Here is a 24,698-nt window from a genome sequence, read left to right on the forward strand (position 1 = left end):
GCCTTCAAATGTTTTTCTTGGTTACACACACACACGCACAAAAAAAGCTCAAACAATTTAACGTATTAGTTATAAATCAAGCTCAAAACTGTAACAGGTTGCATAATTGTTCCTGACACTGCAAGTCTCCTGCATTACACATATGCATTTAGGTTGAAATAACTTGAAAATGGACCTCTAACTCCTTAATGGCAGAAACCGTAATTCAGAACGTGTTGATTCACCAAGTCCTCATATTATTCGTAATAGTTTATATGTAGCATTTAATTAAGAATTAATTTCTGTAAGAGTAGCTGGGAACAAAATGTAAATATAAATTATGTAGCATACATATATAGGTATTAAGTTGCATTATTACACTACACTATAGTTTGTAGGATTTATTTAATGTTTTAAATACTGCTGGCGAGCAGTAGCAATCAACCAAATAATTACTTTTATTGATTATCAAACTATGGGAGTGGCACATGTGGGAGCAGCCATGACCGACCACGTGCCATTTGTTTAATTGTCCGACAGCTCCTGAACGTAGCGCGAGAGGCTGTGCTTGTACGTCAGAGGGGGGCTGGGCAACGTTAAAACAGCTCAACGGAGCTGCGCAGCACCATGCAGTACACGGACACCGACAGCTAGCCTACCGAAATGCCTCCCGAAGACCTCGACCCACACCTTAATTCTCTACCTTGGGTGCTCATTGTCGCAATATCTCACAGATAGATCATGTATTGACGGAATGACTGTGACAAAATGGCGGGGCTCTGAGTTTTACCTCTCTGTTTTGCTCGGTGTAGTGAGGCAGAGGCTGCGGATCTTTTCTAAAGTTATCGGTTAGCAGGGCGCGTGTGAAGGATCGGAATTAAAGAAGCAGTACAAACGCTACAGCCTCCAACATGGAAAAGCAGCACTGTGATTTGGAACGAGATAAACAGTATTGTGAACTTTGTGGGAAAATGGAAAACCTCCTTAAGTGTGGTAGGTGCCGAAACTCCTTCTACTGTAGCAAGGAGCATCAGAAACAGCACTGGAAGGAACACAAGCTCATTTGTAAGGAGATAGACAAGACTCACATTCCTAAATTGAATCCCGGACAGGGTCCGCCGTCAGAGAACAACAAAACACAAGAGAAGAACCAAGAAAAGAAAAGCTCACAACACGCGGACCCGGCATCCTTACCGCAAACTACAAACACAGAAGCACCTGAAGTCAAGGATAAAGCGGGAGAAGACAGTTCCAGCACCCCCACCACACCTAACGGACAGTCTAGCTCATCCGCTCAGAAACTTGCTATCGAGTACATTATCCCGTGCATGAACAAGCACGGTATCTGGTTTGTGGACAATTTTTTAGGGGTAGAAACTGGACTGGGTATTTTGGAGAATGTGAAGGCCCTGCACAAAACAGGCAAGTTCACAGATGGCCAGTTGGTCAGTCAAAAGAGTGACTCTACTAAAGACATCAGAGGGGACAAAATCGTGTGGATAGATGGGAATGAGGCAGGCTGCGAGAGGATCCTCTTTCTAATGAATCGTATGGACGATCTAATCAGACATTGCAATGGCAACCTGGGAAACTACACTATAAATGGAAGGACAAAAGTAAGTATTGCAACAGGTATAGGTACACTATCAACACGGTGAATATATTGCATTTGTCCCACAGGAACCAAGACTTCTGGCCTGATGATTTTACACCTGTCACACACTTCAATTTTGGAAATAAAATCATCTTTTTGTGGAAAAAGAACATCAGAAGTTTTGCAAGTATATCACTGTCTAGAATAATTCAGCAGCAGTTCAAATCAGAATGGTCAAACCAAGTTAAATCTCTCAGGGTCATCATTCTAGTTTTCTAATTGTACCTATCTTTTGTAAGTGTACTTCTCTCAAGGTTGAAGCATGACTTATACTCCATCACAAAAGATACTGGTTGCCTTTGTTAATGTGCAAAAAACACTCACAGTGGCTATAATTTAAAAATAAATTAGTTTAAGGCATTTATGTCACAAAACCTCATGCCCAGCTTTAAACCTTACTTGAATAATAATAAAGATTTTATTTAAATAGATAGCGTGTATGTAACAACGTAATTTTAAAGGTGTTTTAGCATATGCCTGGAGTATATTCTAGTAACTATTTTGTAGGTATTGCAAATATTAATTTCCTGTTTACAAAATTGGCAAATTATTACATTTTAAGTATGAGACATCAAATGCCCTGATGTCACCATGATTTTGAAGTTGACTAGCAAAAATCTACTCAGTTGCTTGTGAGCCATATAAATATAAAATTAGTTTTTTGTTTTTTTCCTAACAATTCTAGTAGCTTATATTTGTTTTCAGCAAGGTGATATTAGTAGCATTAACATGCAGATGACAAAGTCACACACTTATTTCAGGTTCATAATAGGCCAATGGCAAGTTGTATGTAGAGGTGCTGCAACTATTTGAAAAGCAGTAGCCTGAAGCTGGATCAGGCTGTGAGTCATTTCTTGTATGTTGTTCTGAAGCTGACTGACCCTGTCTGAGCAGGCAGTAGTGAGATGGTGAGCAGCAGTGATGATTTCAGTTTAATATAACAGCACACATCTAATGGGTAAGACACGGCATTTTTAATATTTTAAGGAAGACCTGTGGCTTTCAGAGTTGGCTGTGCCATAAACAACTTTCAGTTTCCCGTTTCACTGAGGTGCGTTTTCTAAGAAAATGTGACAAAGTTCTCATCCTGGTTAAGTGAGCAGCATGGTTAAAAGCTGCGGTCGTCATTTCTATTACTAGTGTTAAACTGATGAGGGTGTATTCAGAAAAAGCAAGTTACGTCAGCCCTTAGTCTGTGTGGCTCAGTGTCGGTCGTTTGGTTGCATGTGACCTGCAATCCCCCTTTTTTTTTAACCATATCTGGTCACCATGACCTTTTATCATGGAACTATCCCTGCAGGAGATGAGCTGCCCCCAGCTTCCATCCTCTTCATTCTCCAATGGGGGAAAGGCACTTAAAGGAAATCAACATTTTATTAAATAGAAGTTCAACCACAGCCACTCTAGTGCCTTTTTTAAAAAGATAAATTCACATATTGAGTAGATGTTGATGTAATGAACATATTCTTTAGTATATACAGTTGTAGTTATATTTGTGGAATTGCTTTAGGTTATATGTCTCTTGTCTGCAGAGATGGTAAAAGTTGAGTGAAGCTTTCAGACACCCAGATCAGTTTTTGAAGAGGGTTGTGTTTTTAACTTGAGGCATTGACAATGTTAAATTTACTGTTTGAAAGAGATGGGCATGAAAGTCACACTTGAAAGACAGATTATGGAAAAATTCCACATTTGAAGTAACAAACCTTATTGAAGGTAGTCACTGTTAAATATTTGTCCCATTGCCCTGTCATGTTATAACCGTGCTTGGCATTTACTGGCTCTGGTGGTGGACCTTGCACTAGATTGAAGCCTGAGGCATTGCATGTTTCAGGTATTTTATTTTCTTTGCTGGCAGAGAGCTCCAACTGCTGTACGTTGTTATTTTTAGGCTGCTTCTCCTGTCCAGTTATGTTCTTTTCCTCTGACTGGTTCTCGGTAGACTTGAAACATTATTTAGAAAGAAACCATTTCAGGTTCTGTTGTTGATACACGTAACTGTCCACTGAGTCAGACTCTGCTGAGGGCTTGACTTCCTCGCCTACTGCCCCAGTTGCTTTAGCAAACACATGACTGGACAGCAAGCAGACAAAAATCAGCATGACTTGCACAAATGCACGGGTGCAAGTATCAATAGCTCAAAGGGATACAACACAATGTAAGCACATTTTGCATTGGCAGAGACTGAGGGAAAAGATTTTGCCCAAATAGTTATTAAATATTATTGTTTCTACTTCCTTTTTTCACTTGATAATATTGTAGGAAATCACAGACAGTGAGACATGTTTCCTTGTATATTCAGCATGCCAAATGCTCTCTAAATTCATTACAGTGCTCAGGAAACTTAAAGAAGAGTGTTTCAGTAATACAATTGTCTTGTCACTGACTCATTGTTGTACACTGAATGTTGGTTTGGGCTGCGTTTTATAATAGTAGCATACAATGACAAGGCTGCAGCATAAATATTATTCATTTGGTTGAAGATAAAGTTAATATTACAGTGATATTATTTGCATAAAACAATCTCTCTTTTATAGAATACTCTTTTAGATCAGGAGGGATTTTAAATCATAAACTTAAACACACTATTAAGTAATTCCTCCAGCATCAGGCTCGTATGAATGTAATGGAAAATAATTATGTAATATCAGATAGCAGTTTTTTAAAGCGTCGTGCGGTTGTCATATTAAGGTTAGTGTCCCGCCTGCTTTATTCAACCATGCTTGTAAAGATGACTGACGCTTTATTTTCCATTTGTATCATGTTGGGAGTTGCAAAATGTGAGGGGGAAAAAAAATGCATAGATCATTAGTCAGTTTTGTTAAAGCGTCATGTCATTTTGTCTGAATTTTTTTTTATCAAAATGGCAACTTGTAATAGCAATTTTGAAAGTAGCTTAAATACTTTTAAGTACAATGTTGTCATTTGACTCAGATACTAAGAAAAAATGACTTGATGCTGCAGCTATTTATGATAGCTAAAACAACAGTAGACAAACATTTAGACAGCACCGTTATTTATTATCAGGATCATCTCAACAGCTGTGGTTGATAAAGCACGTTTTGTATGGTTACCTGCAGTGTTACTTTGTCATTAGTCATTTTATAGTGTGAACGTGTTTGCATTCATAAGAAAGTTGACCTAAATCTTAAAGCTGTATAGAGTGTAGAAGAAGAGAGGAAGTCATGTGATGGCTGTCCTCTGAGCTCTGGAGCCGGCTGTACATTATGTTGTATGCAGAGCTAGGCAGTTGTTCCTTCCGCTTGCAGTGCCAACATGACTGAGGCAGCACCTTGCATGTCACATTTTTCCTGTTTATTCTATAGTTAGAGCACAGACTCAGCCATTGTTTATTGTCACATATGCCAAGTACAACCTGCCTTCTCCGTAAAAACGCTGTGATCAACCTGTGCATTTCCCATGATTTGCATAAATCCATTAACGTGGCTCTATTATTTTAATTTCAGGCTAATTTATTCTAATATGTGAGTCCAAATGGGCAGGAATCAATCCAGCATTTTTCACAAACCCCTTTATTTTATTTCCGTAGGCCCTCAGATCAGCCTCTGCCAGAAACAAGCAGAATGCGACTCTTCCCCCTTGAGCCCTGCCTCCCCCTGATGCAGGCTGCCTCTGATTGGTCAACTGTCAGGAGTAGTTGTTGGGAGCACGCACTGTTTTCAAAATGGAAACACCAGCAGAACTCACAAACAAACAGATGTAATATAAATAACCAGTAAACAATGTCAACATAAAACATACAGCCGCACATGTTCGAGCTCGAATCAGACCCCGAAAACAAGAATGAACTCAGCAACCCGGAGCGAGGAATGCAGCACGACATATCTGTTTGGTAAATACTCTGCTTACCAGCTATAGTCCGATATAACGTTTGCAGTTCTTCACTCGCCTTATATATTTGTACATGCCCCTGTTAATAGGTATACATGTGGTAAATGTACCACAATCCCAGCAGAGGTGGAAAACATCTGCTGCCAAGAAATACATACGGTAATGATGCTATTTGCTAACACTTTAATGTATTGTTACAAAATAGTTAGCTGTATTTCTAGCCCAGTTTTTACGTTTGTAGCATTTCCATCTACAGTGTTGATCACTAACGTTCTGGTCATCATTATGTGTGTTACCCGCTGGTAGCATTCAGGTAAAGTATGTGGGTTAAATCCTTTAGTTTGACCAGTGCTCACACACTATCAAAACAAAACGGAGCCCAACATGACATATTTGATACATACAGTTTCTGAGACATTTTGCATTACTTTGCAAAACTTTGCTCAAAATCCTGTTGAACACAATCTGATACTTGTCTTTTGCCCCCTAAAAGATACCAGGAAGCAGAAAACCACACTAATTTTGTCATATGATGTGGTAAGAAATGGTAAATATCCCTAAAAAGATTTATTTTTTGTTACATTTTATTAAAAGGCCAAATAAAGACCATATTAAAACAAATGGACCTTTTATTACCATGTTTTTTCATGGGTCGGTCTTTAAAGGGTTAAAGCAGTGCTTTAGATGATCATGGCACTGATCATCTAAACAGCACCTGGACATTAAAGCCCTGAGACAGAAGCCTTTGTTTTTGACTCTTTGCAGCTGTGGAGTTGAAGTTGAGGACTGGGAGGATTTATGATGGGTGGTGCACGACACTGAAAATGACTGTGCTTTTAAAAACTCCATGATGTGTTTGAGATGGCTTTTATTGCATCATTTAGACACAAAGTGATTGTTTTGGTCTAATTAGCCACTTGAATGATTACAACTGGCCCAATAACACGCTGTTGTCTAAAGGCCCATTTATGCTCCCATACACACGTAAAAGGGGGCGTCCGTTTCAGACGTCATACATCGCCATCTTACATTATCTATGGTTAAGTCGTTTCCTTCACTACTGGGCATTGCTGAGTTCAAAGTTCACTCCCGCAGTCCGACATCAGTTTGAGACAATGGTTGGCGGCGGTAATGCACCACTATATAAAGTTGTTTCCAAACGTCCAACACACCCTAAACACTCATATAGCCTTTCTTCAAAATCTGCCACCATTTCTACAGTTTGTGTCCTCGCCTTCATTCATCTTCTGCTTTTTTTGAATTTATTGTTTATCTTCTTATTCTCTAGTTTGTTTCTTTCGCTGGTTGCATGTCAGCTATTCTGCGCAGCACTACACCCACGACTTCTGGTGGTATTGCTTTATTTTCTGGGCCAGCTACAGACGGCTAAGCTCCATGAAAACTAACTAAATTACGTGCGTAACCTCTGCAGAAAACGGACAAAACCATCCGTCTGTCTGCGCATTCATCTTTTGCATCCAGCATAAATGGATCTTAAATCCTATTCGTCAATTAATCATTTTTAAGCGGAAATTGCAATTTAAGATTTTGCGATTAGTAAATCCCAAGGAGCACAATTAATTTACCTGTTAATAGGCACCTTTTCCAGGTTTTATACCTACAGCATCCACTTTCTTTTTTACTAATCCACTCGCTTCAGACGCTTTTCCTGTCCACTTTCTTGTGCGACGACAGGGTCCTTTGAGAGTTTAAAAAAAATGCATCCAGCTGTGCTTTTGCTCTATCTGAGCCTCAGATATGTTTACAATGGATCTGTGTTGCGTTTCGTTCCCCACACTTGCTCATTCACTCTCTTACAGCTGGTAAGCGTGAGGGCAGAGGACCGAGTAAGCCTGGGCAATATGGCAAAAACAATGATCACGATATTTTTTTCATATGGTCTGATCTAAATTTTTATCACAGTTTTTTTTATACTGCCATTTTTAAAGCATCTGTACTGAAAACCAAAGAAACTATAGATTAAACATTTTACTAACATCCAAAGTAAATAAAGCAAATAAAAAAAAATCACCGTCAGAATCTTCATAAATGAGAAAGATGTGTTTTTGCTGGCTTATGTGCTCCGCTGTAAGGAGGCAGATGCATCTCCAAACCAAAGTTTTCTTGCAGAGAACTACTCAAACTCAGATATTTCAAATAGCACCTGTAGCAGCGTAACATCGATTCTGAACACTCATGATGAATATTTTTAATGTAAGGCTTGAAAACTATCAGAATCTCCAAAAATAAGGAGGATTAAGTGTTTTTGTAATTGCAATGCACCTACATACCCATAATTAGCTTCTTTCAATGAGATAATGCCAAATTTGTATTTTTAAAGCAGCATCAGTAATAACTTTCCCTCCTTATGTGAGATTCTCTGCTTCTACTTCTACTTTTCTGCAACTACTGCACACAGTAGTAGAAGAATGTTTTGGGTAGTAACTGTATTTTTGACTACACTATACCATGTGTATACCATACACTAATATATATAAAATATTGGACTGCAAGGTACGCTACATGTTTAAAATCATGCAACATGTTACCTTCAGGCTTCAGTGTTTAGGCCACAGGTTGCATCTTGCGATTTCTAAGTGAAGTTGGGATATAGAGCAATTTTCACGTTGTGATTTAAAAAAAAATATTTCTGCATGAACACTCAACAGAAGCTGAAAGATTAAATCACAAACCAAGCCAGAAAAATTGCAATTACACTTTCTTCAACATGTCGTTCAGGCTAAATGGGATAAAGCCAAATGTAGCCGTTATTGAGCTGATGTTGGATTCAGAAGCTTTGGTCTGTTGTCTGAGGAATGTGGTGGAACAGAACCTTTTATTTTTTTTTACTCAACCCCCGTAATTTACATTGATTGCAAATGGCCTTAACATTCATAGTTTTCTAAGCTATAATTTTGTGGTGTCCACTCTACAACCACTTACACAGAAAGTATTTGACTAATCCAGTTGCAGAATATGTTGAGTTGATTTTTAAAATAAGTCATTGTCTGAGAGAAAATGACACATGCTGCTTTAATTTTTTCTCTTAGTTGGCTGATTTTGTTGTAGAGTCTGGCAGCGATTTAACTGTTATTCATATTTTGCCTTTTAGTTTTTGGTGGTTAAAGCTGGTATTGATAATGCATGAATCCATTTTATCATTGCCTGAGTAAAAAATTCTTTTTTATAATATAAGTGTGTATGAATTAAAATTATTTATTAAAGAAAAATAAAATATTAAATTTCCTTTTACAGTGAGAAAGATATGAAATCTATGTGAACAGGTACAGCAGTATAAACAGTCTGCTTGAAGATCTCTGTATCCAGTATATTTCAAATGAAGAATTAAGCAATCACTGATACAGCAACATGTGTTTTTATCTCGCTTGTTGTAGGAGGATGTTTTTGGACTTGTGACTTCACACAGCCACCTTCAGAGCGTTTGCGTAATAAAAGAAAACTGTGCTTGCTGCTGCTGCGGTGTGTGAAGGATAAAGAGCAATGCTGTTGCTGTTTATATGTCCTTCTATTGTTCACATCCTCCTGTAAATAATAAAAGTAAACTAGGTCATTTCTTTAAAGCAGGATTTCCTCTGAGGCAGCACCACTGTCTTGACAGATAAAACAGTGAGCTATCCCTGTCTGGGATCCGAACTGTCTCTGTTCCCACACTCCTGCGCTATTAGGTCCCAACTGTTTGTGCTTGTGTTTGGATAAGCATCTCTTCTGTGAAGTGTACAGACCCCTTGCAGACTTTCCGTTTTGCTCCACCCCAGCTCATGGCTCATATCAGTGTATGTAGTGTAATGAACTGATAGCACCCCAGTGATCAGTCTGTCCTGGAAGTGATCAGGTCATCACAGAATGATCATTCTCTGAAGTCTTCTTTTGATGCCAGCGTTCTGTCCAAACATCCTACCAATAACTGAATTTATTGTTGAGCTGTGCTGCCCCATCCGAGAAGACTGCATGTATTTTTCATACAATTCAGTTTTGTGCTGCCAAAAAAAAATAGCTTAGAGATCATTAATCCATATAGATGCTGCCTCGAGATGAGTGTTAAAAAAACAGAATAAATTAATCCAACGTATTATTATTATTATTGTTATTTTTAATGAAAAACAGTAGACACTGAAATATATCTTTTTTATTATTATTATTATTATTATTATTATTTTCTGATACGTTACGTGGGTTTGCAAAGAAGGTCTCCAGCCAGATGTTAACGTTTTTAGGGGAGTCCATTAAATGGAAAAGTTTGGAAATCTGGTCTAAATAACATCAATAGACACTATATTGATCTTAAATGTTTCCAAAGAGAAATTTCAGAAAATAAGCATCTTTATCAACGTATTTAAATCAGAAGTGATCATTTACTATATACAGCTATATAGATAGATTTTCACACTCAAAATGTGCCCAGCAGCACAAAAAAACTCCTCCTGCACCTGAAGGGAAAAATATACACACTAAGAACAATGTCATTAAAAATGCAATTCTCATTATAGGGATGTCACAATTATAGATTTATTTGACTAAGTTTATTTTCAAAGAAGTAATCACAATTGTTATGTGTTCATTTCTCAACACTATATGTAAAATCAAATGAACAATCCTTATGGATCTCAGGTTTGATTTGTTATCTTTTGATGCCAAAATAACAAATATTTTAGAAACAAAATGAAATAAACAAGAAATCCTGGAAATAATATAAAAAGGCTACATATTGACGTGGATTTCTCTCAGAGAAAACAGATGGAAAAGACTACAAGACCTCTTCCTGGTCTTATTCTGGCTTTCTGTAAATTACATAAAATGTTTTTGAACATTTGTTTTGAATCTGAGGTAGAGAAAAAAAAAACAAAACATCTAGCTAGCTTTTAACTTCCAGCTGCCTTTTAGCAGAAAAGGTTTGAACCATGAGTATTTCTGTCAACAAAAACTCTTATTAGATTTTCCTCGTAAGTTTAATGTAATGTTCAGTGAACGCTGCTGAATGCATCACGTGTTTTAAGTCCATAGTAATTAGAAATATGCAGCTGAGATAAGTCATTTAACCAAGCTAGGGTGTATTTACCTTTAACTTTAGGGTAAAAAGATGGTGGTTATCCTGCAGGTAGTAAAACACATTGAATGTGTTTCTTCCTTTCTCTGCAACATTTCTTGTTTTGCTTTACAGGCCTGTGAGCAGTCCCCCACAATCACCCCTCTGTCTTTTTTTTTCTTTCTATAACCAAAGAAATCCAACAAGGATGACTTAATCCATTTGTTTGGACGGAATATCTCCTCTACCACACTTACCCACTGACATAACCCATTTCTGCAGCTTACACAGTGTAGCAACACACACATATATGCACTGATCTGCCGTTAAGGTTCAGAGATAATCTTTTGTGGAAGTGACGATATTGAGGGATCCGAACAATTAATTAATCGTGTTGTTTAATAATATGTTGTTTAATCATGTCACTTTATTGTAAAATTAATTAATCTTACCTTACTCCTATGAGGTGAGCTGATGAAAGCCTAACAAACAACACGAAGGTACAACCAAGCTACTCCTAAACTATTGATTTTAAATAGATATAAATAAAAACATGCTGATATCAACCCAAAGTTTGGGCTTAAAAATGGCCGAGCTTATACTTTCTCCACAGATGCTGTTTTCACACGCATTCATATCAAAAGATTCTTTGTTGGTGATACATTCTCCCAGCTGGAAAGTAGTAGTAGTAGTAAGTTTATTTCAAGCACATACAAAACCAAATGTACAGCCATGAAAATTCCAAATACAAAAAAAGAAAAATTAAACAAAGTTCATGTTTAAAAAGGAGCTGGAAGAAGTAAAACTTATTAAATCCCACCCCTTCTCCAAAGTTAAAATAATATTTTTCACTTCCTCTTAGTTTCCCATCTGAACTTTACAGCCGTACGTCATAGTACACATTTAAATGATTTCATATTGTTCAACCATTGCAAGCATTTCATTTAGATAATTCATTTTAAACCAACCCAAACAATACATATTTCATATTTCATTCATATATTGTGTGAAAGTAATATCTTTAAACATTTCTTAAACACGTTTAAATTTGGACATTCCTTGAGCTCCACATTCAACTTACTCCACAATTTTACTCCACAAACAGAAATACAGAAACCTCTCCTTCTCGTCTTCACCCATATGATTTTATAATTAAATTTTCCTCTCAAAAGATAACCCCCTTCCCTCTCTGTAAACAGTCTTTGAATATTTACAGGTGGTAGTTTGTGTTTTGCCTTAAATAAAATTTGTACAGTCTGTAGATTAATAATGTCTTTCAATTTTAATAATTTTGACTGCAAAAATAATAAATTAGCATGGTCCCTGTAACCAACCCCATGGATGATCCTTATGGCTTTCTTTTGGAGAACAAATAGTGGATGTATTATTGTTTTGTAATTATTACCCCAAAGTTCTGCACAGTAATTAAAATATGGAAGAACTAATGAGCAATAAAGAGTATGTTGTGATTTATGATCTAGATTCTGTTATAGAGCATCTGTTGTAGAGCATACAGAACTACACCTCAAGCCTTTTTTAACTGCTTTGATTTATAAGACAGAAGCGATTAGATGCGACTGTCTGTGTGAAGTCATGTGGGCGACAGGACAGAACAAAACTGCATCGCAGCCAGAACGCAGAACAAATGTCTCGTGATTCTCTGTTGCGTTTTGGAAAACTTTATCGGTTGTACTTTGACCAGTAATGCAGCATCTCTTATTTTTTTCCTTCTTTCTTTTTTTAAAGAAATTGACAGTTTCTGAAGTCCGACCATAATGGTTAAATTAGCTTTTTTGAGCTTTTCTCAAAATGTATTTTACTCATTATTCTGCCAAATTGTAAAATTATTGTTAACATTTTGACCTTAGAGTTGTTGTATATAATTTTGGATTAACAAACCAATAATCATGATTACTGGTTTTTACATCATGATTATCACGTTAGTCAACACAGAAAAAAACTAATTGTTTACTACATGCCGTGCTGTATTAAGAAACTTAATACTGTAGATGCCCGTTTACAGAAACATGGTCATTCATGAGGATTATCCTAACTGGGCCATAAGTACCAACAGTGGCCTGGGATTGGTCCATATGTGTCTGCTGTCTGGGGTTCTTTCTGCAGAGGCCCAGTGCTGCCTGCATTTAGATTCATTCATTCATTCATTCATTCATGTATGTTTCAAAAAGGTCCTAAATAAGTGACTGATAAATGGTCTGGTACAATTATACAACCCTGCTTAGCAGGATTTTCCATGCTTTTTTCCCACTAATTGCTCTGATGGTTTCCCATTTAACAGAGGCCATTTCATTTTAACATGAGCTGTAGTCACAAAGCAAGTACCACAAGTGTATTATTGTAATAGGTTATGGTATTAAAAATAATCAAGCTACAAGCATACTACTGTCTGATTTAAAATGTGATGGAGAATAAAGCAATAAGCAGCTGAACCTGGTCCCCTACTTGTACTTGCTATGATAATATGGAGAAATTATATTTTTACATTCAATAATACATGCAAATTTTATCCAATTTAGTTAAATATAAAATGTTGGTTTGTACCTTTTTTTGTGTGTATTTTTTAATTAGCTTTTTACAGGTTATTTGATTATAGTTTCACTTGTGTTAGGTTTAGTTTGCAATTAGTGAAGAAAATTTACAGATGGTGAAGAAAAGTTAACAGTGGTGCAACACATGCAGAAAATATTAAATGATAAAAATCTCTTTTCATTTTTCCATTTCTGCCTCAGATATTAAGAAATTATGGTTTAAAACCTGCTCATTTGTGAGTTGTTGACAAATATAAATAAATCTGAAAGTAAATGATAGAAAATGTTTTGCACGGCCATGAGGATGAGACACATTTATAAAACAACCAGTAAATGACACCAAACTCTTTAAAGAAAAATTGCGATCAGCCAGTCCATGCTTTTGTTTCAATACAAATAAGTGCAAAGTAGTCACAAATAATTATTATTGTTTTTATATTGTGGTTATATACATGTCTGTGGCAGACTGTCCCCCCACCTTTGGCCCCAGTGAAGGCCCCACAGAGCTTGCTTTGGTGACCTTTATCCCTCTTGTTCCCTGAATGGAAATGCCAGTTGGCCTCTGAAGCTGTGCTTGTGGAATGTAAACAAACAACAAGAAGAGCAAGGTCAGCTTCTTAATGAGGGCCACAGTGGAATGCGGAAGACTGAGTAACTGAAATAATGGAAGCTCAAATGAATATAAAGTTCAGGGGTGAGAGTGGCAAGTAATAAAATGCTGCTGAGTGGAAAGGATTTGAGACAGCTTTATTTCTGTAGTGAAACCTTTTTGCTGGGGAGAAGTTTTAGTTTTTATTCTTTTATTTCAATTTTATTACACTCTGAGACTGTCTAAATGTACTTTCATTAAGATTTTATGCTTCTTCTAAATGAGGATTTTATCTTTAAGCTGTGTCTCTTTTGTGTGCTTCAGCTTGTTCGGTTCTCATGACCAGATCACATGAAAGGCAAACTGGAATTAAACAGCACTCCATACAAGGTTGGCATTTCTAGATAACAGCTGTTCTGCATTCCAGTGTCATGTATATTCTGTAGACAATTTCTGCACTTTATGTATTACTTCAAAGTGAATGTTCACTTCTACTTTTGTTTTTTTTCTGTATTTTTTATTAACTTTTTAATGGGGTAAATTGGTCAGAAAGCAAATGCGTCACAAAATCCAACATACAACACACACTGACTTGCACATAACTGAGAATGTGGTGGAAACAATCTTTCCTGCTGTTCGTTTATTACATTTCTAGAGATTTCCAGTTAAAGGAAGTGAAAGGCAAAACTGCCTCGTCCGGGTTTTTGCAGGATGAGGCACTTTCACCTTAATTCAACCTACACACCCCCATAGCATATCCACACTTTATCCATCTCTAGCCTTGCAGCATGAGCCCTGCAGTTCTGGGTGGGAGGGGTGACACATCCAAGGATCAGCCAACCTTCCTCACTCACGCTCTGCACGTAGCACAACCATTAAAATACTGCTCCCTCTGGAGGAAGGCCAGGAGTCAAAGTTTACAGCAGTTCACTCCTCTCTTCTGCTTTAGCCCCACCCCTCTGCTTTCTGTGTCTGTGCCCCTCTCCCTCATTCCCTGTCCTTTACACACACACACACACACACACTCACACTCTTTCACACAAACACAGACAAGTGTACAGTATTGCGTCTTACTGACAGGAAGCCCTTTGTCAGTGTGTGTGCCCCTCACTCAGCAGCCGCTTCTTCTGAAACCCACCCACTTTTATCCTCCTCCTTCAGTGTTCATCCAGCCAGACCAAGCACCCCCCCCCCCCCCCCCCTTTCTGTTGGAGGTTTGTTGTTTTTCAGCTTTGAAGGCCCTGATACTGTGCATTCCAGTGGTAGCCTGCATCACGCAAAAGATGTGAGCACAATGTGGACTGACGCAAGCAGCTACAATCAGATGTGCAGAAAAATAAGATTCAGGCGTGTGTGTGTGATGTAAATGATTTTCATCACTTTTATTGGATGTGAACACTTTGGTTTTTAAGAAAAATATATCATGTCTCTGCTGACAGGAAAACTTTACCTTTTTTTTGCTTTCATTTATAGTTTATAAGACAAGACCTGAAGTTTAGTTTGCTGTGTGTGTTTATAATAATGTTACTATGGTTTATGTTGATACAAGTTCATGAAAGAATGTGGAAGGACTTGCCTTTTGCCTGTCATATCATTGCATATGTGGCTGTGTATGAGGGCTGAATCTGCCCTCTGTTTGTGCATGTTTGACTTGTCGGCCCCACTTTCAAGTCAGACAGTCGGGCAGTTGAATGGTTTTGTTGTAATCTACAGTGTGAGAGCTCAGTGTTGTATGATATCAAGAGAGATGGATTTCTTTTTGTCTTCTTGTTAATCATGCCATGCTTGGACTTTTTTTTTTTTTTTTATTTCTTGGGAAAAACCTAAATATTTCTCTATTTACGAGCACTGTGCAAGTCACCACTTGTATGTCTTATTTCTGAGGGGCACTTTGCCACGAGTGTCTGCACCTACTGTTTGCACCAAGAAGTTTACAAGAGCTCATTGGGGTTCACTGCCAACACCCAGGCAGATCATGCATCTCCTAACGGAGCAGGAAAAGGCCATGGGAAGTTGACATGTGGCACGATACCTCCGGTGTATTTTCTCACTGGTTTAAAGTTTATAATAAATCAGGGGCTTGTCTTGTGTCGGTCCTAATGCAGGTGAGGCAGCAATACAGTCAAGCTAAAGGCGGCATTCGCATCATGAGCCAACAAATCCAATTCCACAGCTCTGGTTGTGACTCACGTAATCCTCATTTAGACTTGGACATTTGTGCTTTGATTTTTCTTTCTGTCCCTTTAGTCTCTTCTTTGAAGACACAGGAGATCTAGACGTCGTCTGCTTACGTTTTTTGCTTGTGTCACAGCGTATCTGTTTTTACTAATCACACTTTTTCATCTTCCTCTCTTCAGGCAATGGTGGCGTGTTACCCTGGAAATGGAACAGGCTATGTGCGCCATGTGGATAACCCCAATGGTGATGGGCGGTGTGTCACATGCATATATTACCTTAATAAAGATTGGAATGCCAAGGTAGGGAAGTGATATGTGGAAAACTTACTTGTTGTAGTTTTAAGGTAAAATGAAAATTATCATGAATGTTTGTATCAGTTTGATTTCCTGTTAGAAACATATGACATGTCAGCTTACTTGTTTCTGTGGTTGGTTGTCACCGTCCATCCTCCTGCCTTCATATTGCACACCTTTTGGAGAGTAAATAGCAGCGGTTGCATGTTAGTGGATACTTAAGCTCTTCCCATAAATAATCCCATTAAAAGTCAAAGGTCCTGCTAATCAAGTCTGACTCCGTGAGGTAGAAGAGCATCCCCATGCAATTGTCCACATCTATTGTTCTTTGTGCAGAAAACTTCATTTACATTCTGGGCTTTGGATTTATTTTATGCATTAAGTTCTGTTAAGTTTTCTGTATACAAATGAAAATACAATACATGCACATTATATTCAGAGTTTTTTAACATATTATAAAGGCTCAAAAAATACTCCAGACAGTAAATTGCAACTATTTTCTGAGCTCATTGCTTACTTACTTATTTTGAATTCTTAAAAAGTTAAGCTATAGTGTAAAAAGTTAAGCATTATTTGACAAGCAGTAAAGGAACTCACTTCTTGATATGAGACAAACAGGATGCTGCAAACCAGGAAGAAACAGCAGCTTTTATAACAAAAGCCAGTGCCTGTACAGTTGAGGACTTTGATGCATCTCTGTGGAGCTGGAGACTTATGTACAGAAAACCTGACTGGTCTTCTAGATTTCTTAACAAACATAACCTCCAGACAAGTATATGAAGAAATAGTTTTGCCTTTGAATGTTCTTGTTAGAACGCAGGCTCTGGGGTTTATTTATTTAGATTAACATGCAGATTAATTGCTGCACAAATGTTCTTTATGTATGTTTTGGCTGACTAGTTTTGACTTACAGTGTGTGCAGAATTATTAGGCAAATGAGTATTTTGATCACATCATCCTCTTTATGCATGTTGTTCTACTCCAACCGGTACAGGCTTGAAAGCCTACTACCAATTAAGCATATCAGGCGATGTGCATCTCTGTAATGAGTAGGGGTGTGGTCTAATGACATCAACACCCTATATCAGGTGTGCAGAATTATTAGGCAACTTCCATTCCTTTGGCAAAATGGGTCAGAAGAGAGATTTGACGGACTCTGAAAAGTCAAAAATAGTGAGATGTCTTGCAGAGGGATGCAGCACTCTTAAAATTGCCAAGCTTTTGAGGCGTGTTACGACCCGATTCAGGGGCATGAGTGGGGCGCAACATAAAAGATAGTCGTGGAGAGTTGTTCGGGTAAGAACACAGCATGTTATTGTTAAAAGAATAAATAATGGGTAAAACAAGAAATCAAAACCTAGTCAAATGTTGGGGTTAGAGAAACTGCAAAAAGAAATAAACACATATTAAACCTAAAACCATACATATAGCCCACCCAGTAAACCATACCAAACTTATACAAACAAAAAGGAACATCTAACTGGGCAAGAACTAAAGTACAAAAGGTGCAGTCCCAATAAACTAAACACAATCACAAACAGAAATCCTAATCTAGCCCAACATGACAAACAAATTTTAACACCAAACGAATGAATAACTAAATGGTTAGCGAAATGGCAGAACACACATACACTAACAAAAGGCATTGCTCAAACCTAAACTGTGCATGACACAAGAGGTAAGCCCTACTCAACAGGACTAGAATATCCCCGAGGGAAAACACAAACAGCTGGGGTTAACCCTGCTGTAAACACGAAATAGTCCATTACACAAAAGGCTACCATATCTACACAGCACACACAGAACAACAATGCCATCAGAACTCTGCCAAAGTGAGGGGAAGCTGTCTGTGCAGTCCAGCTTCTCCCTCCAGAATGATCCCTGCAGCAAGCCTTTATTTCCTGGACTTCAGGAAGCTGCAAGGCGATTGGTTGGCCGTGGAGCCAATCAGCGAGAAGGAGAGTGAGGTGCGTCTCATCCAGCCACTCCGAACAGACTTCACTGCCAGGCAATTACCTGCAGGATGAGCTACAGCTGCCTGCAATGAACAGGGGCCGTAACAAGGCGTGATCATCGAACAATCAAGCGTTTCATTCAAAATAGTCAACAGGGTCGCAAGAAGCGTGTTGAAAAAACAAGGCGCAAAATAACTGCCCATGAACTGAGGAAAATCAAGCGTGAAGCTGCCAAGATGCCATTGGCCACCAGTTTTGCCATATTTCAGAGCTGCAACATCACTGGAGTGCCAAGAAGCACAAGGTGTGCAATACTCAGGGACATGGCCAAGGTAAGGAAGGCTTAAAAACGACCACCACTGAACAAGACACACAAGATAAAACGTCAAGACTGGGCCAAGAAATATCATAAGACTGATTTTTCTAAGGTTTTATGAACTGATGAAATGAGAGTGAGTCTTGATGGGCCAGATGGATGGGCCCATGGCTGGATCAGTACAGGGCAGAGAGCTCCACTCCGACTCAGACGCCAGCACGGTGGAGGTGGGATACTGGTATGGGCTGGTATCATCAAAGATGAGCTTGTGGAACCTTTTCGGGTTGAGGATGGAGTCAAGCTCAACTCCCAGTCCTACTGCCAGTTTCTGGAAGACACCTTCTTCAAGCAGTGGTACAGGAAGAAGTCAGCATCGTTCAAGAAAAACATGATTTTCATGCAGGACAATGCTCCATCACACGCATCCAAGTACTCCACTGGCTGGCCAGAAAAGGTCTAAAAGAAGAAAAAATAATGACATGGCCTCCTTGTTCCCCTGATCTTAACCCCATAGAGAACCTGTGGTCCCTCATCAAATGTGAGATCTACAGGGAGGGAAAACAGTACACCTCTCTGAACAGTGTCTGGGAGGCTGTGGTTGCTGCTGCACGCAATGTTGGTCGTGAACAGATCAAGACACTGACAGAATCTATGGATGGCAGGCTTTTGAGTGTCCTCGCAAAGAAAGGTGGTTATATTGGTCACTGATTTGTTTTTGTTCTATTTTTGAATGCCAGAAATGTATATTTGTAAATTTTTAGTTGTTATATTGGTTTCCCTGGTGAAAATAAATAAGTGAAATGGGTATATATTTGTTTTTTGTTAAGTTGCCTAATAATTATGCACAGTAATAGTCACCTCCACACACAGATATCCTCCTAAGATACTAAAACTAAAACAGCCCCACTCCAACTTCCAAAAATATTCAGCTTTGATATTTGAGTCTTTTGTGTTCATTGCGAACATAGTTGTTGTTCTATAATAAAATTAATCCTCAAAAATACAACTTGCCTAATAATTCTGCACACCCTGTATGACTGTTAATCTTTGTGCATGCAATATGTTTAGTATTTTAGATGGTGGATTTATAAACTTTTTCACATATTGCATAAAACGTCGATACACTAAGTTTCTTTTTTGATCTTTTTGTATATACAAATATAGCAGTTATGCTGATTAGGTGACAGAAAAAAAAGGCAACAGATGAAAAGTGCCATTCAGCCTCGTTTGTTCTCGTGCATTACATCTTCTCCCTGTCTTCACTTCCACTTGCTTAACACAGCCTGTTTTTGTCTCTTTGTGTGTTGTAAATTCTTTCCTGTTTTTACTTGCATCAGTTACAATGTGGGCCAAGTTAATGATCCAAACTGCTGCGTGACATTTTTTGTCCACGTGCCAGCCTCAGTTATTTGAATGAGCCGTGTTCTGAAACGCTGTCGGACATATGAATGATTGCAGTTTTGTTTCTGATTGGCTGCTTATTGGGCTACCTGTTATAGAATGTGGTTGCCTAGATACCGGGGCTCCATGGGAAAATTACACGGAGTTGGAATGTTCTGTTATTTAACTCCCCAACATTATGTCTGTTCAGCTGGCTCGCTTCTATAAAACATACTTCAAGTTACAGACTTCCAGTTAGTCTTAATATTTAGTTTTCTGGCTCATTTGGCTTTCTGTATGTTGCTGTAAAGCACTTTTAAAATAAACTTAATAACTAGAGGTAAAGCATTACCAGTCCCAACTGTTGCACATTATCTGCAGCCATGAAACAAACATAAACATGCTGTTCCTGTGAAAAGGAAAAAGGCACTGCAAGCAAATATTTAAATGGAAGGAAATCAATCAGCCACTGGAGCCATTTCACCTAATAGATAATAAACATAACTCGTGTAACTTCTTTGTTTAAAGGAGATAAGTGAATCATAACATGTGACTTGTCACACTACAATGTGGTTCATCAGTTAAGCACTGAATAAAGTCTGAACAATGTCAAATGTGCTCTGATTTACAGTAAACTTTGAGTGATAACTGTCCTACTGGTTTCTGGAGTGATACCATGTGACTTTTTTATGCAAGGTGCTCCCATGGGGGTGTTAGGTTTGGCAAGATTTTGTTTACTCTTACTTCCACAGAGTGGAAAAAATATTTAGTTATCTCCAAAGTTACCACCGGCCCCTCTTTTAGTATTGGTCGTGTCCTGAGTATTTACTGGAGCTGCACAGTTTTAGAAAAAACACATTTTCTTCCATTTTGCCACCGGTTTCTTTTTCTTTCATATAAGAAGAAAACGATGGCAACATGAAAAGGGATCAGGCCAGAATGAAAGCAGAATTTAGTAGGAAATGACAGCTGTACAAAACATTGAAAATTGTTTTTAGAAAGATAGAAATTTGCTTTCACTCTGAGCACTTTTGGGGTGCAGCAATTACTTTAAACAGATGAGTTGTTCTTCACTAGGGAAATTAGAACAGTGCTTTCAAACATATTTTCCTTGAGGACCCCCTCCATGCAAGTACTAAAAATTTGAGGACCCCCTGCCCCACCCCATGCTGAAACCATGCTTGGTTTTATGCTAGGTTTGTAACTGCTGAATTAAGACCTCAAACCTACTGATTTATTCACCTTTTACACCATTAGGTTCACATGATTATTAATCAGGCTGAAGCAAATGATCTAACTAGTTATTCTAATGTTATGGTTTCACTTTTGGCTTTGCACTCGTCATGCAGAACCTTGTGGTTTGGTGGCTCCACTCCTTTACCCTCAGCCAGGCGATGGCCTGGGGAGAAGCGATGACGAGTGGCGGCGGAGGAGTTTGCCGTTTAAATGGAGAGGAAACCATTTGCTGTTGGAAAGAGGCTTTACCAAAACGAAAGAGGCATGGATCTTTCAGGGAGAAATTGATCATAAAAATAAAAAAAGTTATTAATAAAGCCATAGATTTGTACGCATTTCTTTCAGGTTGTAGTCTGCAAAGTGCAACAGTGTCCATTGGAGATCTGTTACCATATCAGAGCAGTTAGACTGGAACAACTTCACTGGAGCGTCTGACAAGAATCATAATATTAACAGAAGTTGTTTGAGGAATCATCTTAATGAGATGTTATCTACTGAACAAATAAAGGCCACACATCAACATTATTATCAAGTTGGACCATTTTGCGCTGAAGAAGCCGTCGGATCTGAGCAGGTCATCCAGCTGATGCCCCGGCTGATCGCCTGATTTTAACAGAGAGAAAACTCCGCCCACCTTGCTGCCGGGTCACCCGGGCGGTAAATGGTGCGGACCAACTGATCAAATTAGTCACGTTGATTTGTGTTGCAGCAACAGCTTCAAGGATGTGCTGATAAAGTGTGTTTTTGTAGATAACATTTGTGTACTTAACTATTTCTACAACACTGACTTACATATGTTGTTGTTAATACTCAGAGTTTGCATACTTCTGCAGCCCGTGACTTTTTGTATGTGCTATGTGAATGTTGAAACGTGCAGTGTATCATTTTTACACTGGTGGAGAACTACCACTACAAAGTACTTTGGCAGTTTATCAGTCTCAAAAACACCAATAATAAGTACTTGTTGTATGAGTCAATAAATAAATTGTATATAATCCCAAATTTAAAATTGCACCACCTCTATTCTATGAGATGATTTTAGAGCAAAGCATATTCCATGTTTGCTATTTAACAATTTGCATTACTCGTTAACATTTGACTTCAGTCAAATTTAGTGTGGAGGTCATAAGGTCATGTCCTGCATGCCTTTTAATCCACACATCTTCATTTGCAGGCCTGCACATTAAACTCTTATGTTCATGCTGTTAGTTGGTAAAATCTGTGGTCCTTGAGCTGATTATGTGCTAAAAAAAAAATCACTCCTGTCTTCTTTGAGCCTATTGTGTTTGTATTTAGTTTTGTCACACCATCAGCATTCCCCTTTATTCAACCCTGTTAAATGGGAACAGCATTACTTCTCCAGCAAAGGGTGTGAACCTTTTAAGCACTGCGACTTTGCGTGTGAAGAGAGGGACCTATCATATCAGCTGTGTGAGAGTTTAAGCGGCACGATTGCAGCAATCTGCTTTTTCACTCTCCAGGTCCTTTATCCAGCCTGAGCAGTTTTCCTGTGGGTTATTCTTCCTATCCCTCCACAGGAAAGCCGTCCCCCGCTGCTGCTTCCTATCCTGAGCTTTCCTCTTAGCTCCTAGGGTTGGACAGTCCTCTGCCTTCAACACAGTCGTTACACTTTGATCATTTAAAAAATGACCATATGCTGGCTGAATTGTCTTTTTTTTAAATGATTAGAACAACCTTTTTTTTTATCAGGCTCTATTCTGTGTGCTAACCTTTGTGTGCTGATGACGATTAATTTGAAAACCGTGATCTTTGTCTCGCTTTACCTTATTAATGTGTCTGTTTCTTCTTGCGCGGCTCTTTTCAGGAACACGGCGGCCTTCTTCGAATCTTCCCAGAAGGAAAGGCCCAGTTTGCCGACATAGAGCCAAAATTTGACCGTCTGCTGCTATTCTGGTCGGACAGACGGAACCCTCATGAAGTTCAGCCCGCTTACGCTACAAGGTCAGGATCCAAGTCTTATCAACTGCACATCCTTAGAAGATCAAGCTTTTGCAGAGCCTCACTGCTCTTAATTCTGTTTGCAGGTATGCCATCACAGTTTGGTATTTTGATGCAGATGAGCGAGCCAGAGCTAAAGAAAAGTACTCAACAGGTGGGATTCAACAAGCAAGCTACACAATCTTTAAGACACTTTGTTTTCTTAGACATTGTCTTTTGTATCCTCTGCTTGTAGGTGGAGGAGAGAAAGGAGTAAAAGTTGAACTCAACAAATCATCTGATCCCAGCTAGTAGGATAACCGCATCCCCAGCTAATAGCCATTAAGTGCTCTGTCCTAAGAAAAGGGCCTCTAGAAAGTGTGTGTATGTATGTGTGTGTGTGTGTGTGTGTGTGTGTGTGTTTTACTTGACAACACAGCAGACTTTTGCTCAAGTGGGTGCAACATAAACCTATAAATAAATGGTAATTTCTGTTCATTTTCAGTCAACTTGGGCAACCCAGCAGGCCTTGAATGTCATAACATTGTACTGAAAGGGATTGTATGTTTTTTCTTCTTTTTTCGCTCACCATTTCAATGGAGAATGCATTTACATTACAGTTGGCATTTTGAAGAAAGGCTTCAGTGGTATCAAGCTCAGAGAAAAATGTATTTTTTTTCCAGTTAATTCCATAAAGGTACAGTGTTTTGCATATGCGTCAAGTTATGCTTTTCACATGGAAGGGGCTGCTAGAATAAGCTAATGTATGTGAGTTTGTAATAATTTGAGAAATGATCTGAATTAAAGACACCCTGTTTCCTACACAACTGCTTCGGTCTAAGTTTGAGTTCATTCTTTTGCTGTACTGTAGATGCCAACTAAGAGTTTGTTCTTTTCTCATTTAGGGATCTAAACAATTTGATTTAGTACCAAGTCATCAAGAGTTTATTAAATGGTATCTCTGACTGGAAGGCAGGGCTTTGGCACTAAGTTGCTTTCCTCTACATAATACAAAGGTCCCTACGCCCTCTGCAGGATTTACTTGTACACTTTTTTTTTATTGCTGCTGTTGGGTCTGGATGAATGGACATCAGTTGCTGCAAAGATAAACTATTTGCAAATTGATTACATCTGATCTTTACTCCTTAAACAATTCTGAACATTTAAAGTATTACAGTTGCATTTTTTCAGTGCATTATAGATCAGGCAGAAAATTACTGCATAAATGCTTTGCAAGTGGATTTTTATTAAATGATTTAACATTCTGCATAATGTACCAGAGCTACTCATTTGTCTTGAGTAGTTGCTTTACAAATGGCTTTATTTTAACGTTTTGGATGTGAGAAACTAATGTGCTCTGATAATCTTTACTCCTTTAAAACCAGTATAGACCATTTTAAGACAATCTCTAAACTTGAGTATCAAATACATTTTGAGAATGTTACTTGCTAAAGCCTCAACTTTCAGGGTACATCGTGTAATTAGTGCTTCTAGATGGCATTCATTTTTGAAAAAACTCAATAAAATTGAGAGAAATGCAAAACAGATCAAGCCTGATGGTGTTTTTGTTCCTCAAAGCTAAAGATAAATGTCCCTTCACCTAAAGAATGTTGACGTTTTTAATGTCCATCTCGTCTTTTCTGCTATTAGTCTGTCCCTTTTTTTCTTTTTTAATCATTATTTTCTTGTCTAACCTTCAGCATATGGCAAATTAGATTAGAATGAATTTATTACCTGG

The 24,698-nt window shown here is 38.3% G+C and overlaps 1 protein-coding gene across 2 annotated transcripts; it reads left to right on the top strand.

Moving 5' to 3' along the window:
* Nucleotides 1-571: 571 nt before the first annotated feature.
* Nucleotides 572-23,590, top strand: egln1a (egl-9 family hypoxia-inducible factor 1a). 2 transcript variants are annotated; one of them, XM_042010139.1, is made up of 5 exons: nt 574-1,595; nt 16,022-16,141; nt 22,848-22,984; nt 23,068-23,135; nt 23,217-23,590. In XM_042010139.1, the coding sequence occupies exons 1-5, from the start codon at nt 891-893 to the stop codon at nt 23,270-23,272; spliced, it is 1,086 nt and encodes a 361-aa protein (XP_041866073.1). In that variant the 5' UTR covers nt 574-890; the 3' UTR covers nt 23,273-23,590. The 2 variants fall into 2 exon arrangements, with proteins under 2 accessions (XP_041866074.1, XP_041866073.1); XM_042010140.1 differs by lacking the exon at nt 16,022-16,141 and having other exon boundaries at nt 572-1,595.
* Nucleotides 23,591-24,698: the final 1,108 nt, after the last annotated feature.

This window comes from Melanotaenia boesemani, chromosome 16, assembly GCF_017639745.1.
Source record: "Melanotaenia boesemani isolate fMelBoe1 chromosome 16, fMelBoe1.pri, whole genome shotgun sequence".
Lineage (NCBI taxonomy): Eukaryota > Metazoa > Chordata > Actinopteri > Atheriniformes > Melanotaeniidae > Melanotaenia > Melanotaenia boesemani.

Bases quoted from the DNA above. Each gene is read 5' to 3' on its own strand.
- egln1a (XM_042010139.1), top strand. From the start codon at position 891: ATGGAAAAGCAGCACTGTGATTTGGAACGAGATAAACAGTATTGTGAA. The intron at 1,596-16,021 runs GTAAGTATTGCA...TCCTCTCTTCAG, and splicing joins CTATAAATGGAAGGACAAAA to GCAATGGTGGCGTGTTACCC. The intron at 16,142-22,847 runs GTAGGGAAGTGA...GGCTCTTTTCAG, and splicing joins ATAAAGATTGGAATGCCAAG to GAACACGGCGGCCTTCTTCG.